Below are 16,206 nucleotides of genomic sequence, written 5' to 3' on the forward strand. Positions count from 1 at the left end.
TCAGTCGACGTTACAGAATTTGAATGTTCCCAGGTAAATATACATAAATTAATGGTATATTTTCCCAATTTTTTCTTTTTGTGAAAAAAAGAATTGCCCAGCAAAGATGAACTGAATGTTCCCAATAGCTTTCCAGATGAGCATAATGAAGAGCAAAGTATAGTCGATTGTAATGTGGCATGTTCTGCCCTTTCAAAACATGAATTAGTTTCTTCAGACAATACGAACAAAGCTGCTACAGAAGATCATGGTACTGAACCATCAGGTTTGGAAGAGTGCTTCCAGGAAGCAACTGACATATCACGGCCTGCCTCTTCAAAAAATGAAGTGGTTTCCTCACACAGTGCAAATGAAGTTGCTCCAGAGTATCACAATTCACCCGTTTTGGAAGAATGTTCACAGGAAACAACTCGAGTTGGCAGGTTTGTGTTACTATACTAGATATTGTTTAGTTAAGAATCCCACTTATTCTTTAGGATATAAGTATTATTACCTTGATATCTTGAGATTTCATAGTTGTGTTATTAACCTCTGCATGCTCTTCTCCACCCCAACTTCATTTTTCTAGTCACCCCATCTAAATATATGTGAGAGTGCTGTCAAGGAGCCATGTCCTGTATCCTGAGTACTTTTCTTTATGTAATGTTAAAAATGTGTAGGGTTAGCTTACACAGTGGCCAGGAACTAAGCACCTCATCATGCATCTGTTTCAGCTATACTTGATAGTGACAAACCTACCATATACCATATATTAGATTGTAAGCCTATGCGGCAGGGCCTTGCTATTTACTGTTTTACTCTGTACAGCACCATGTACATTGATGGTGCTATATAAATAAATAAATAATAATAATAATATACTTCTTTTAAATAGATGTCTGAGATGGACTATCAAAGGAATTCCGATTTTCCATCGAAGATTTGTACTACTTTTTCTGCCTGATAAAAGTTAAAATCAAGAGTTGAGAGCATTAAGTGGCGTGTTCTGTTTGCTTGCAGGGATTTATCTTCTTCCAAAGGAAGTAAAACATCCAGAATAGCAAGATGCAGTTTTCCTAAACCCAAACCCAATCTTAACAGAGTCCTGGGGCTAAACCGGAACACTCCACAAAAATTTCTTGCTCTGAGTTCAGGTGTGGAGCAAACAAATGCAATCCAGAATGGTAAGTCTTCTCAGTCCTTATAATAAGATAACTTCAGATGCATGGGGTTGAGGGTTGTTGGGTGTTTGTCTAATTTTATTTTTTATGGCTATTGACATAGTGGGCATCAAGTTTTTGAAGTCTTTCCCCACCCGACCCCCAAAATGTGTGGGCCATGGGTATTAAGTCCTTTATTTATTTATTTGTTTATTACATTTTTATACCGCCCAATAGCCGAAGCTCTCTGGGCGGTTCACATTAGTTTTTGCATCATTGCAATATGCAACATTTGTTCTTCCACTGAGTGATAGTAAATAGTTGACTGTCCTTCCGAGACAACCACATGCAGTTTTGCTGCTAATTATGTGTTCTTTGTAGCTAATAAACTCCACATAATTTTATCCTCCGTATAACAAGATCAGTCAGGGATTATGTGAACGATGATATCCTGTCAATGTTGAAACTCATCTGAAATGGTACAGATGCTTTACAACCTATACTGAGTGGAGTTCTATTGTCTAAAATAACAGAGGAGAAAGTGTCAGAAAGTGCTGTGGAAGAGCAGAAAGTTGAACTGGATTTCAAACTGGATAAGCTGGCTAAGAGCAGCTCTGCAGAGAAGCAAGATTTACAGCCTGGAAGTGCTGGCCCTGCCATACAGACAAACGACACAGAAAGGTATGAACACTATTTCTGTTTTATATGCTAATACATTTAGTATCTCTCCTGGGCGCTGTGAGCCAATGTGCTTGGAATATGTAGAATGTTCTATAAAATGGGGACATATTCTGGATGAAGTTCACCAGAATTGTTGGAAACTTACGATTATATATTGTTGGTTGGTTTTTAAATAGTATCTATGTTCTTATTCTTTATGTATTAATCCTCTTCATTCCCTCCAAGTATTTTTTGATGCATGTGAGTAATTAAACATCTGTCTTAAAGATACTTGGAGATGACACTTTTAAAAAGCAGGCATATTCCTTACTAGCTGAACTTATTTACGTTTCATCATTTATTAGTGCATTTACATAGCCACCCTATAACATACTTTCTGGAGTGGTTAAAGGTATCTATTCATTTTGATAAAGAATGATCGTAAACCTGGCGCCATGTCTTTCAAGCTATGCAGTATAAAAACATTTCATAATATTTAACTAGTAAACATTTTATAAAGTTAAACTGTGTTAATTTTTCCAAAGAGAAAACCTGGTAAGAGAGACATGGGAGTTAAATGCTCCAAAACTTTCTCCAGAAGCAGAAACCTACCCTCTTGAATTGGAAAATGACCCCAACGGAAATATTAATGTCCAAGCTTCTGATCCTATTGAATGCCTACAGCTGTCTACAGTTGAAGTTGCACAAGTAAGAAGTCTTGTTTGTTGCTTTATATAACTGAAATAGCTACTTTATGGGAGGGAGATAAGAAAAGGGGAAAGATACTACATGAAATAAAAAAGTGAAGGCTGTTACAGTAAATCTACCATATTCAGTAGTAAATTCAGGGTATTCCTAATACTGTTAGAGTGCAGTCCTATGGGATTGCTGGCCAATAGGAAGAAACCTCCAATCTCAGAGGCTTCTGAGTATCCTGTGCCCTGTCAGGCTACTCCCAGCAGGGCAGGAGGAGCAATGGGAGGTGACTTTTTTGCTTCTCCGTTGTCATTTGCATTTTTCTCCCTCTAGATGGATCTCTAAGCCTATCTAGAGGAGTCACACTGTTGAGGGCAGGACTGGAGAGGCATATCCTGGCCTCTCCTTTCCCCACCCCTGGAATGCCCCCCTTTTGGATCTCTACGAGGTCATCTGAGGTTGGATTTGTGACCTCGGAAGTGGGCATCACAATTTTTTCTGTGGTGGCTGCGAGGTGAGGATTGTTTCTCAGAGTCCTCCTCCTAAAGTCATAGGAGTGCCTCTAGATTTGGGAGGAAGAATCTGAAAGATCCTACGCTCTGCTAGGGACTGCTGGATTGCTCCCTTAGTGTGCGTGTGTAGTTGCACAAATTGGACATTCTTATTTGTAGCATATTGTCTGTTACTCTGTATAGCACTATGTACACTGATGGTGCTATATAAATAAAATAATAATAATACTAATAATAATAATAATAATAATATGTTCCTCTCTCTTTCTTTGCTCTACCTCTTCCTTTTCTAAAAAAGGTTTCCGTGTGCCCATTTGTTGTTAAGCAGTTCATCTAGTTTACCCAAAATACTGCTTTGAATTCTAAGGCCTAATTAGATTTTTGACAATTTTTTTTAGTCTTGTCTACAATGAAAAGACATGTCAGACTGTTAAACTGACAAATGTTTGGACTAACTTTTTTGCTAGTTATTAGTGAGAGGAACACCCTAGGGAAGATGTCATTTGAAAAGGAGCTCTAGGTTCTGAGCTTTTGGATGAACAATGCAATAATTAGAATAGCATAGGGTGCAATCATGTGTATCTTTAGACTGAAACAAGTCCTACAAGAAAAATGGCCTACATAGGAATTAAGGAATTTATTTAGGAATTTATTTATTTTGCTCATGAATGCAATATTTTCTGACTCATTTTTGGCAAAGATTGTGCTATAGGCCAGAGTTATTTGTTTCTAAGTAGTTACAAGGTAAATTTATAGGTAAGATTTTATTCTTGGCTAATGTCACATAAGTGCTTTCATTCAGAGATTCTTTCTATTGGGTTATAACTTTTGCCAAGTCTCTTTATTCCTTTTTGTTTTATTCTTTAGCAGTATCTTTTTGGAGGCAGGGACTATATTTTTACTTTGATTTATTAAGGGGTTTGTGCCTTGCCCAGACAACATGAATACAAAAGTAATTCTTTAAAAGCAACTATTGAGACATTTTCATAGTTTTATAATGTCATTTATATTTTCTCACTACTAGAGTCATTTGGCATGTTTGATATTTTCATTGTGTTATTTTTATTACTAGACGGAAGCAAGCAAGTATTCCAGTATTTCAGCAACCACAGAGATGACTGCAGGTATATTTTATGTTGTTTTATGATCAAGTGGTGCTTTTGGAAACTAGCTTTAGATAAATAAAATGTTCATCTGCAATCTAGACTAAAAGGAGAGAAACAAATGCAAATATGGACATTTTTAAAGTCATTAAATTCTTCTTCATGGTCTCTGTGCATCACACATATGGGCTCTGCACCTGCACGGAGCCCATATGTGTGACTGCACAGATGACCACTCGAAGAACTACAGTTACAGGTAAGCAACTTGCATTTCTCTCAGATTGAAGCATGTAATGGGCTCAGTCAATATTTTAATCGTATTTTAAAAAACCTTGTGGTGAAGGTTTGAACTAGTTTAGGTCCAGTTCTGACTAACTTTACTGGCTATATGTGTAAAGTGAGCACATGTGTGAACCTGGAAGTCTGGGTTGTTGAGGGTCAAAGTTTTAACCAAACAACAAACTACGGGTTCAAACTTTGGACTATTTGTCGCTCAACAGTTAGGTTGTTCCAGGTTCACATGTTGCATCAGACAACCCAGGAAAAAGGAATCCAAAGTTGTTTATGAAAGCTGATGCTAAGTGAAAGTAGCGAGTGGGCAGAAGGCCACTTGATTGTTTGCAACCCTGACAACCCAAACTGGGCCTACATGTCTATGGCCCCGTTCAGACAACACGCGGCTAAACCAAGCTGCTTAACCACAAAATGGTTAATGGAAAGCATTCCGTTAACCATTTTGTGGTTAAGCAGCATGGTTTAGCGTGTTGTCTGAATAGGGCCATTGTGTTGCAGGGCCATTAGGATATACAATTGAAGTGGCCAGCAGCGTTCCTACTCCTACCCAACACATCTAGCAGTTAAGTTAATCAGACATGGCCCTTCAACATCGTTCATAAGGCTCATTTATGCAAACATAGAAGGTATTAAAAGAAAAGCTACTTTGGGAAAATAGGAGCTAAACACATTAAATTCAACAAATGTTTTGTTTTAATACACGTCATAAACTGTCTTAAATGTAAAAGCAGCATATAAATATTTTAATAATAAAAAATCACAGCCAGCACATTATGAAACTCACAGGCATAGTTTTAGTCAAGAAAGATATGGTTAAAGAAGACATTTGGGTTCCATTTTGTTTGGCTATATCTATGATTGTATATCTATGATATACAGTATATCTATGATATATTGTATATAATGTTGTTAGTTGTTGAAAACTTTATGAAGCATATAAAGCAATGCACACTTTTGTACAGAGCCTTCTCCATCATGGACCCATATTATGGAATACTGTCCCAGAGTGACTTAGCTGGAATCTTCATTATCTGCTTTTGAGTGGACATTAAAAGCTATTTAAATATGTGGCCCTTTTTCAAGTAATTTTTTTAATATTGGATTTATGATCTTTTGTTTCTGATCTTGTTGTTTCAGTTGCTTTATTTTTGATTATATTTTATTTGGTTTTATCCTAACATTGCAAGCTGAATGAGCATTTTGCCTAGAAAAGCAGGATAAAAATGTTAAAATAAATCTTATTTTTAAGAAAATAACAAAAATTATCTGGCTCAACAAGGAGCAATATTAATTTCTTCTTACAGTGCTTGCATCCCACTTTAACTGTAAAGATAAAAAGACACGGTAGGCTTTGGAACAGAATACAGTACACAAAATTTAAGTTTTTATATTGTTAATGTTTTGCTCTCCCCGCCCCCTCCACTTGTATATTGTGATAGTGAGTAGTGGCAGCAGCAAAGAACATCCAGATGTAGAGGAGCCAACATTCATTTTAACATTGGTGGAAATCTCAGCTGATCCAGCAGATTGCAGTATTGCACCTCCTTCGTTACTACAAACGTCTGAGGAATTACTTCCAGCACCAGTATTTTTGACCCCAGATAATATAGATTCAGTGGAGCTGACAAGAGCACATAGGTAAGTAGAAATATACTTCAATATCACATTCATTCATTCATTCTTCAATATGAACTGATGTTTATTCTTGGGATTTCCTACAACTGGAGATAACTAGACCATGTTCCCTTCTATGAGTTCAAGACCTGCTCCTCATCTTGCCCTATTGGCCTAACTTTTTAATTGTATCTGGGAAGAGATTAAGAAGGGAGGTTAGTGGCTCCCTGCTGGGGCTCTGCCATTGTGGGTAGAAATTAACTAAGCATGTTAACTGCATTATAAGCCTTACCTCGGTAAAGAGGAAAATGGTTCTCAAGAAAAGGAAAGACTTTCAGTGTAAAAATAGTACTTCTTCACGCAGCACATAGTTGAATTATGGAATTCACTACCACAAGATGTGGTGATGGCCACCAATTTGGATGGCTTTAAAAGGGGATTGGATAAATTCCTGGAGGCGAAGGCTATCAATGGCTACTAGCCTCCAGTATTTGAGGCAGTAAGCCTGTGTGCACCAGGTGCTGGTGAACATGGGTGGGAGGGTGCTGTTGCACCATGTCCTGCTTTGTTGGTCCCTGGTCAGCCACTGTGTGAACAGAGTGCTGGACTAGTTGGACCCTTGGTCTGATCCAACATGGCACTTCTAATGTTCTTTTGTACTGCTTGTAATGAAATTCTGTTTATCTTAGTGAAGCTTCTTCTAAAGTGTAGAGTTAGTGAGCATTGTAGCCCTAAATCTGCTTATTTCCCTCCCTGTTAATGAGTTTTTTGAAGTAAATTAAAATCTCAGTGATTTCACCATTTTAACATGGCAACATTGTATAGCATTGGATCTGTAACAGCTGCTGCTCCAGACAACACTAGAGAGAGAAGAGGATTGCAAGTAGCTTCATCAAAACACTTGGGAGATCTGGGTTCAACCTCTTGGAAGAATCTGAAAAGATGTACTGCGGCTTTTAAAGGAAGTGGTGATCCTCCTGAAAAGAAAAAAACTCTTTCAACCGGGGAAAACCTGGAAAGCTTTGAGAAGGTCAGAGATTATTTCAGGGAAACACAAAATAGTGATACTAAGTATCTTCTGGGTCTGCTGTCTTTCAGTTGAGTAAGAGAACTTGGGATGGCTCCTGAAACAAGTCTGGGAAAGCTCTTCTGATATGTCAGAGCATTATACAATGTTTAAATAAACAGCAGCAAATTGTGCAATTAACTCTTTATGGAAACATATAACCAACCCAGGGACTAAATACAAGAAATCTAATGGAAAATTTTACAAGCTGGAACCAATTAAGAGAAGCAACTGTATTGAGTTTTTGAGACACATATCCAAAAAGCAAATTATTTTCTGATTTTCATATTTCCTTCAATGCAGGAGACCTCACTTAAACGAAAGTGTATACCAAGGAAAGCTGCTGGTAAGTGAAATTTGTTAACAAATATACAAATATTCACATAGAAATTCTCACTTGACACATGCGAGTTTTTAAAAATAGCTTTTAATATAAGCCAGGATCCAAAGAGCTTCTGGGCTTATTCAAGGAACGTTTGCTAATTCTGTCCCCCTTCCCCTGTTTCAAAAACTGTTTGTCATGCAGCATAGGTTGAGGGGTGGGGAGATCCTGTTTGAGAAATACGTCTCAAACCTGTGAGCTCATGGAGCTAGTTGGGTCCTGGTCAAGAACTGATGTTAATGAGTATCTTTGAGAAGATGTGCCTGTGGGGAAAAAGACGTATGACATACGTACATAGAGCAAAATGGAATTCAGCTGCAGCAAGTCCAACAGACTCACTATTTTTTGCATATTTGTCTGTGTTTCTTTCTTCCTTTTTAAGAAACTCCCCCAGAAAAACTGAACATTTCAAAGAAGAAAATCTCATCTACCTATAGACCAGTAACTGAAACTACAGAGCTACAAGCAGAAGAAAGAGAGCAATCTTCTCTGAATCTAGGGGCTAAGCTGCTTGATGAAGCAGCTAGTACAAGTGAGCAAGTGTCAAGAACACTTCATGCAGGAAAAGCAGAAACAAGTGAAAAGCAAAGAAACTTTGTTGATACTTGTAAATCTGTACAATCTGAGCAAGTTGGAAGCGCAGTAGTCCTTCCAAAACCACCACCAGCCAGGTACCTATCTAGCAGCTGTTTTTATTATACTTAGCCCCTTTCCCCCCACAGTCTTCTATTTAACACTGCAGTGTGGCAGGGGTGGGGAAACAGCCCACTTTATGGCTGCTAGCCCTAAATTAAACTATTGTTGTTCCGGGGAATAATCTTGTAGCAGCTTTGAATCTCTCTCACTCACCAGCCACATTTGCTTGTTAACTCTTGTCACCTTGTTTGCATGTAATGCACATTTGTGGGTTAACTAACCCATGAATTTGCCAGGCACAAGTGGGAGTGAGCAGGTGTGCTGCTTCTAGTGCGCTCCTTGCTTCCACTGTCAATAACAACCTATAGTCGTTCCCATTTGTAGGTTGTTAGTGTAGCATGTGAACCTGGAATTCTGGGCTGTTTAGATGATAAAAGCTAACCTACAATTTGTTTTTGGGTTAACACATTATATCTGACCTATCTTGGTTTGCTGTTGAAGTGTTTTACAGGAGTGTAAGTAGTATGCAGGCTCAAAGCAAGTACTAGAATAAGCTTACTCTGCTCACTTGAACACAATATCAGATCATTATACCACTGAAAGAGCTGTAAATTGCCTCAGTTCTGTTCAGGAGCATTCATAGCAAAATAGTTAATCCAGACTTGTGGGAAGTAAAGATGTTTATAATTTTCTTTAAAATAGTCGGTTTTAGGAGGTCCTAATGTTCCTGTGCAGGCTATTTTTTATTATTGCACTGACAGTAGAATTTGTGTTGAAACTTACATTAATTTTAATTGTTTTGAATAGGTCATATCAACGATCTCTAGGATTTTTACCTTTAATCTGCAAAAATAACACTGATGAAGTGGTAGCAACTAAAGGGAATAAACAATCACACCAGCAAACTCACAAAATGGTGTCTGAAAACACTGTTGGATGTCCAACTTTGTTCTCAAGAAACAACAGTGAAGAGTCTCAAGAGGGCAATTCCTTCCCATCAACCATCTCATCACCTTCCAAATGTGAGAATGAAGGCTCTTCTACTATTAAGGTATGGCTGATTATCTTTTCACGGCTCATCATCTATTAAATATAAGTGTGCCGAACTCTGAAGTGCTGAGATGTCCAATTCTGCACTTATTAGTGTGTTCTTCATCTCTTTTGTATTCCATCTGGAAAGGTGTTATAGATAATACTTTCCGCTTTATAGATAGAGATTCTGGCCAAAATACTAAAAGCTGTTTTACCTCACGATTAACAGCATCTAGAACTGCAAGATCTCCTCAAGTCAGACTCAACTATGCTAAATCTCTGACCAAGTTTTGTTTTAACCCATTTATCAAAATTGGATAGTGATTTGTTTTACAAAACTTTCTTTGATCTTTGGTTTCCTTATTCTACCAGACGTACTAAACTATTTATATACAGTGAATTCTACTGGTGGCATCCAGAGTTGAAGTGAACACTTCAGTATCTAAGGGAAAATCCAGAAACGAAACCTCACTGTCCTCAACATTTCCCTGTAGCTGTGTCAAAAATTTACCCTGTTTGCTTTTATTAATTCAAATGTTTCAGTGTGTAGTCTACAAAATTTTGCCACCACGTGTAATCCAGGTGCTTGAACCCACCTGTTTATACTGTGTGGCTCTACTTCTTGAAATAGCAATGCTTGAGTTGCTTCAGATTAGTAAAACTATAGATGGTACAGGCCAAACCTCTTTCGTTAATACATAAGTCTCAGTGAAGTTCCACTTATGGAAAGAGTGAGCCCAGAGTCTACTAAGGAGAGAGGCAATATTTGCCAATTTCCTCTTGTGGTCCCAAAGATCTGCACTGGTGGATTAAGAGACTCTCCAGGACAGTGTGGGAGGTGGTGAAAGGGGTTGCAGTGAGGAAGGGAAATCGATAACAATTGCTTCTTCTTTCTACTGGATGGAAGCCTCCAGCATTTACAAAAGACTTCCTCTGTGAGTGGAAGGACACATTTCAATCCAAACCAGTGATATATATTTAAAAATCAAGATGGCTACTGCAGTATGAAAATCATATTATGAAACAGATGAGGAAAATCACGTATGGTGCTGTGTGAGTGTTTTGAAAGCTAGCAACGAAACAACTGGGTTGGGCTTACTGGTGATAATAAATATGCATAGAACAAAATCTAATGGTGAGTTTTTTTATCTAGGTACCTTAAAAATGTACATCAAAACAATAAAATAAAATATACTATTACTGTGTTGTAAAGGCCAATCCATACCAAATACACCAAACATGTTTCGAGCTCTCATTAAGATCCTGAAACACTCAAAGCACAGATGTAGAGGATGGAGCATGATAAACTCCTAATTAGTTCCTTAAAGTGCCCTCATCCAAAACTAACTGATAACAATGAGTTATTTAAAAACAATGAATTATTTAAAAACATAACCAGTACAACAACAAATCAGACACACAATGACTAAACATTTTTAAAACCCCACAAAACCCTGTTGTTAGTAATTCATCTTAATACCTACTTCCGGGCAAAGTATAAAGTCTTGGCTATTACCTTTAAAGCCCTACATGGTTTGGGATCCAGGTTACCTGCGGGATCGCCTACTCCCATACCATCTGCCCTGCACACTCAGGTCCTCTGGGAAGAATTTACTTCAGTCAGCCAAAACTAGGCTGACAACCATTACCCAGAGGACCTTCTCTTCTGCTGCTCCCAGACAGTGGAATGGCCTGCCGGGAGAGATTTGCCAACTTAACAGTCTTTCTGAATTTAAAAAAGCTATAAAGACTTATCTCTTCTGGCAGGCCTACCCAGTCAAATTTTAAGATGTTTGGCTGTTATTTTAATAATGTATTCATTTTATATGTTTTTAATCAGTTTTATGTATTTTTGTATTCGGTGCTGTTCCCCGGGTAATAAATAAATAAATATATGATGATGATGATGACCATCCAATTCATTTCTTCTTTGAAGCCAACTGGAGATTTGGTTTTTAAAGTAAAAATCCAGAAACCTGGATTTGAAACCTGGCAAATTCTCATTTATTAGGCATATATTTAACAGTAATAGATTTCAAATCTGTAAATATGTTCATTTTTCTTTTAGGTTTTTTCTGAGTTATCTGAGCACGAAGGATCTTCTAAGGAACAGGAAAAAGAGGAAGAGCCAACCAGGATCTCAGAATATTTCTTTAGTGATATTTTTATGGAGGTGGATGATTCTGAGTAACCTAGAAACTTACCAGATGCCTGACATTCAACATACTGTAGTTAGCAATGTAACCCATCACACATTCTCAATTAGCCCTTACATTTAGTGCAATATAAGCAGTCTTGCTGGAAGATAGAATTATTTTTCTCTTATTCTGAATAATCTGTCTTCTGAAGAAAAAACTCACAATATGTTAAATTTTTAATTATATATTTTCAGAACAGCAACCAGTCTGTGTTTTATATTGGTACAAGTAGCTTCTAGATGCATGGCTATGCTTTAGAAATACAATGAGAACATCTGTATTACCATGCACCACCTAAATATAATAGTTACGTTTGTGGAGCTGGTTGTAAATTATGTTTACTTCTTTTTGTGAAGTAAATCTTTATAGGGGAGGGATCACTTATCTCTGTAAGTAAGAAATTTCTGAACTTTTCAGTGTAATAATAGTAATTATTATTACATTAAAAGTATTTTGGTGGCTTTTAAAAATGTATTTTTATAACAAATGCATGTGAATTGCTTCAAAAAGGTAATGATTAATTCATTTTAAATGTACAGAGATAAATGTGAAAAAATATTTATTTAACTTGAATGTATAGAAAGATAACTATCCCAAGTGGATAGAGCAAACATATGGTCCCTAGAAAAGTGTCCCAGGGACCACAGGGTTGTTTGGAGTCCCCCTTCCAAGGCCATAGACACTGCTAGCACCTCTGGAGGGGGACCCCAAGTTTTGTGTCTCTATCTACCTGTCTTATAGTCTCAGCAGGATGTGAATTTGCTAAAGGGCACATCTTCCATTCATCATTGTTAGAAACTTGTCTAAATTAACTACATGCTTCAGTCTGAAAAAGCTGCCCTTTAAGAACTGTTTTCTCTGCAATCTTTGTGAGTTAGTGATTGGATCCCAAATTCTGGTTGTTTCTTTTACTGCGATTAGCAATTGAAGATATTTTTCCCCATAAATATTTATTAATATATGCAATTTTTATGAAGTAACTCTCCTCACCTGCAATGATTCAGTAATACTACAATTTTTGTATAATTAAAGAGCTACTTCTGTTTCCTGGATAATCTGTTTTGTGCATATATCATCCCAAAACAGAATTACTGATATTACTAAATTTTCTATGAAAAGCATTAGACTCTTCACTTCTTATAAAGAGAATGGGTTGGATCCAGATGACTTAGCCATACTTAGAGTAGAACCATTGAAACAAATGGAACTTGTTAAAGGATTTTAATGGATCTGTTCAAAGTCTGGATCCAACCCAATTTATCAGTTATTAGTAACAAATCAATATCTTAATTATCAGACTTGACAAACCTTGATAGGTTTGTAGTATTTGAAGGAAGCCCCAAATAAAACAAAACTAGCCAATTTAATGTGAATAATTTACCAAGGTCAATGGACTCAGAGAAACATTAACATTTTTCAGTGATAAAAATTAAAGTGGAATCAGTTCTAGCATGGGAAAAGTGTGTTCTTCATGCTGATGCATGGAAGAGGTATAATGTAATCTCAAATAATGTACTCTCAAAAGGCTACAGAAATAATGAAAATCTTAATTGTGTAACCTGCTGGAATGATTTTAGATTGCAATGCAAAACAAAATTATTTTTCAGAAATCATATAAAAGATAAACTCATCTATAAGGTGCCTTAACTTTCCTTGCTAAATGGAAAGGACAAGAGATCCTGTTAGTTTTCATTGTAAACCATGTTCTCCTAGTTAACCCTTTTAAACGTTTTTAAAACAAGCAGGTTTCTCTCTGGCCATGAATACTGTATATATTAATGACAGTAGGAAACTGAACATCCTTGGTTAAGGAACAGAGAATTTCATTTCCATTAAAATGTGATAAATGTTTGACACACATTTTTCAATGGTGTGTAATGTTCATTTGTAAGCTTTCTGTTTCAAAGAAAGCGGTCCTGTTATATATGTAAATTATGTGAATAAATAATTTTGTAAGGTTTTCTTGTAAAGTTTTATTTATCAGTTGATGATTCAGGGTGCAGTGAATGATACTAGAGCCTAGAAGCTAAGCAAGTGTGGATCTGACAGTCCATTCAGACTTGTCAGTAAAACTTCTGAAATGATTAAACGTACAATTTGGTCTTGTTTTAGTTGTTTTAGTGCCCATTTACAACTAATCTAGCCTTGGCAAATCTCAGTAGTTGCAAGCTGTATCACGAATCCAAGACCTGTGAAGATACTGGACAAATGTTCTGCACATACTTTCTGTACCTGCCAGTTCCTATCCACTTTCACCATTACAATTTTAAATTGTTTTACACAAGTTGATGATGATTCCTAATGTTGAACCTACTTCATCTACCAACTTTACCTCTTTTGAGTGGCCCAACATTGCTTGGGGAGCTGGAATTGGTAGCCTTGTACAAACCCCAAATAATGGACGCTTTAGGGATGTGCATGGCTTCATAGGCATGTGGTATACAGATTATAAATTAAATACATATGGACATTAAGAAAAAAACCTTTGATCTGCGGTACCCAATAAAATTAAGTAGTGGCTTGGTCATTATCCTGTCACTTTTTTCCCTCTGCATGGTCAACAGAGAAAGGACCTTAAAGTTTTATAGGCAGCTGCTGTTTACATTTCATATTTGTCTCTTTGAAATGTCCATATGGCTGGTTACATTACTGCTATGCCTCCCATGGGTCAGGATCTATTTTTTGACAGAACCCTGAAACCTTTCAATGGGTGCATAATGAATAGTATTCAATAAGTGAAATTTGCCTCACATAATTTCCATGCTAACAGCAATTTCAATTCTCTGAGTGCTGGTGCTTATGTAGCCAAAATAGCATCAGCACACTTGGGGTAACCCAAAATATTTTTATTTCTTTAGGAACATTTCCCCCTCCCCCCCCCAACAATGAGAATGATCAGTAGCCACAGATTTTCTGACTATTTGGGGGCAAAACCAGAGTGGAGGGGGAAAATAGAATGGAATGCCTTGTAAGAGTGAACATGGTGTAAGTAGTTACAGTGTTGGACTGGGAATGGGGAAACCTGAGTTCGAGTCCCTGCTCAGACATGGAGTATGCTGGGCCAGTCACTGACTCTTGGCCTAACCTACCTCACAGACTTGTCATGAGTATAAAACAGAAAGGAAGAAGATCATGTACACCACCTTAGGCTCTCAGCAGTAAAAGGTGGGTTACAAATGTAAAAAAAATAAAGATCCTAGGGCAGGGAGGGGGATGAGAAGGCAATGTAATGCCTGGAATCCTGATCAGGGAGCACTACCTCTGCAAAATTTTGCTGCAGTTCCAACTGGGTCTGTTCTATTGGCTATTTCTTCACAGTTCAGACCATTAACTTCTGGAATTGAAGAGCACAAGATGTGATGGCCAAATCCATCAACAGCTATATTAAATTTTTGCATCCCACCCCCTACTTTCTGCTACAGCAGCTCTTAAACCTATGTAGCTCTATGAAAGCTCGATGTCCAGGGGGAGTCTACCACAGATTACCCGATGCTGGGGCCAAACAAAGGCAAATCTTCACCATCCCTCTCTGCCTGCGAGTGCTCGCGGTTGACCCTTACTAGAAACCGAATTATGGAGTATATCACGGACACTGGTCTAATCCAAAGTAGTGCCCTCCAGATGTGTGGGAGGTCGACTCTCAGCTCCAGCCAGTATGGCCAAAGGTTTGGAATAGTGGGACTTGTAGTCCAAAAACATCTGGAGGGCCCCGGGGTGCGGAAACGCTGGCTTGTTCAAGAGCGCAATCCTCTGCCCCTTGCGTCTCTGTTAAAAAGGCAGAGGAGCGCGGCCCAGGAGAAAAGGTGGCAGGCCTACGGTACAGAGAGGGAAGAGACGCCTTCTCCGGTGGAAAGGAATTCGGAAGGGAGGAGAGTTGGTTTCCGTTCCCTTCACCGGTCCTTTTACTAGGTCTGAGATGGAAGGAGGAAGCGGGCGGCGCCTCAAGGGGGAAGGCCTCACCGTGTCGCTTAGGCCTCGCTCCCTTTTTCCATTGGCTGTGGCGGGGGGAGTGGCCGTGCGGTGGGTCCCCGGCCCGGGAAGTTGTTCCTCTAGCGCCCCGGCCACCCCTCCGCAGAGATGTGGCCTGGCCTCAAATGCCGCCTCTGCTCGCTCTTTCGCTGCCCGCGAGCGGCTGCAGCTGCTCTCAACCGTGCTTACCATGGGGACAAGGTGGCCACTGTGGGCTCACAGCCTGACGCCGCCTCCTCGCTTTATCAGGTAGGCCGAAGAAGAAGGGGCGAGCTGCTTGGTGGTTATTTTATTGTATTTTATTTGCAGAAGAGGGTGGGAGCTCCCCCACACACTCCGCCCGCTCTTGTTTCTCGCGGTGCTTCCTTGGAGTAGCCCACTTGGCCCCTATGCGGGCTGTCCCGGGACATCCCTCGGCATTCAGCGCCCGAGGTGGCGCTTTTTGCCACCTGCCCGAGCTTTTTCACTGCAACGCCTTGCCTTTGCCTTGTTTTGTAGGCGCTTTCTGATCATGCGGGTAAAGGGGAGGCTCGCGTGCCTTTTGGGCAGCTGCTTGGCAGGCAGAAGTCCAGGCAGGTAAAGCTTTCCTCAACGCGGAGAAGCGCGACCAGTAGTTGGGAAAAGCTTTCCTTGTTGAATGTCTGCACTGGGCAGTGTTGCCGGATCATCAGTTCGGAATTCCTGTTCCAGAGCCTCAAATTTTGTGTGTGTTTCCCTCCAGGATTCCTCGAAAACTCCCAATTCCTGCTTTCTCTCACGGGAGGTATTTAAGCAGAGGCTGAATAGCTACAGCCAGGGATGCTGCAGCTACAAACCTGCATTGAGTGCGCGCGCGGGGGCCGGGGGTTGGACTAAAACTATATGACCTCCAAAGTTCCTTCTAGTTGTTTAACTCTAGGTCCTAG

At 39.0% G+C, this 16,206-nt stretch overlaps 2 protein-coding genes across 2 annotated transcripts in view; both read left to right on the plus strand.

Moving 5' to 3' along the window:
- The window catches only part of BDP1 (B double prime 1, subunit of RNA polymerase III transcription initiation factor IIIB), a 51,708-nt gene extending 38,416 nt beyond the window's left edge, over positions 1-13,292 (plus strand). Inside the window, exons 32-42 of the mRNA XM_063127915.1 lie at positions 92-422; positions 1,000-1,163; positions 1,673-1,820; positions 2,345-2,507; positions 4,080-4,131; positions 5,844-6,042; positions 6,844-7,048; positions 7,388-7,430; positions 7,849-8,137; positions 8,910-9,153; positions 11,203-13,292. Of these exons, the coding sequence (XP_062983985.1) occupies positions 92-422; positions 1,000-1,163; positions 1,673-1,820; positions 2,345-2,507; positions 4,080-4,131; positions 5,844-6,042; positions 6,844-7,048; positions 7,388-7,430; positions 7,849-8,137; positions 8,910-9,153; positions 11,203-11,325 (1,961 nt within the window). The 3' untranslated portion in view covers positions 11,326-13,292. The remainder of the gene's footprint in view (positions 1-91; positions 423-999; positions 1,164-1,672; positions 1,821-2,344; positions 2,508-4,079; positions 4,132-5,843; positions 6,043-6,843; positions 7,049-7,387; positions 7,431-7,848; positions 8,138-8,909; positions 9,154-11,202) is intronic.
- Positions 13,293-15,372: 2,080 nt separating this feature from the next.
- The window catches only part of MCCC2 (methylcrotonyl-CoA carboxylase subunit 2), a 41,658-nt gene continuing 40,824 nt past the window's right edge, over positions 15,373-16,206 (plus strand). Inside the window, exon 1 of the mRNA XM_063127917.1 lies at positions 15,373-15,550. Coding sequence (XP_062983987.1) covers positions 15,410-15,550 — 141 coding nt within the window. The 5' untranslated portion in view covers positions 15,373-15,409. The remainder of the gene's footprint in view (positions 15,551-16,206) is intronic.

This window comes from Elgaria multicarinata, chromosome 6 (genome assembly GCF_023053635.1).
Source record: "Elgaria multicarinata webbii isolate HBS135686 ecotype San Diego chromosome 6, rElgMul1.1.pri, whole genome shotgun sequence".
NCBI classification, from domain to species: Eukaryota; Metazoa; Chordata; class Lepidosauria; order Squamata; family Anguidae; genus Elgaria; species Elgaria multicarinata.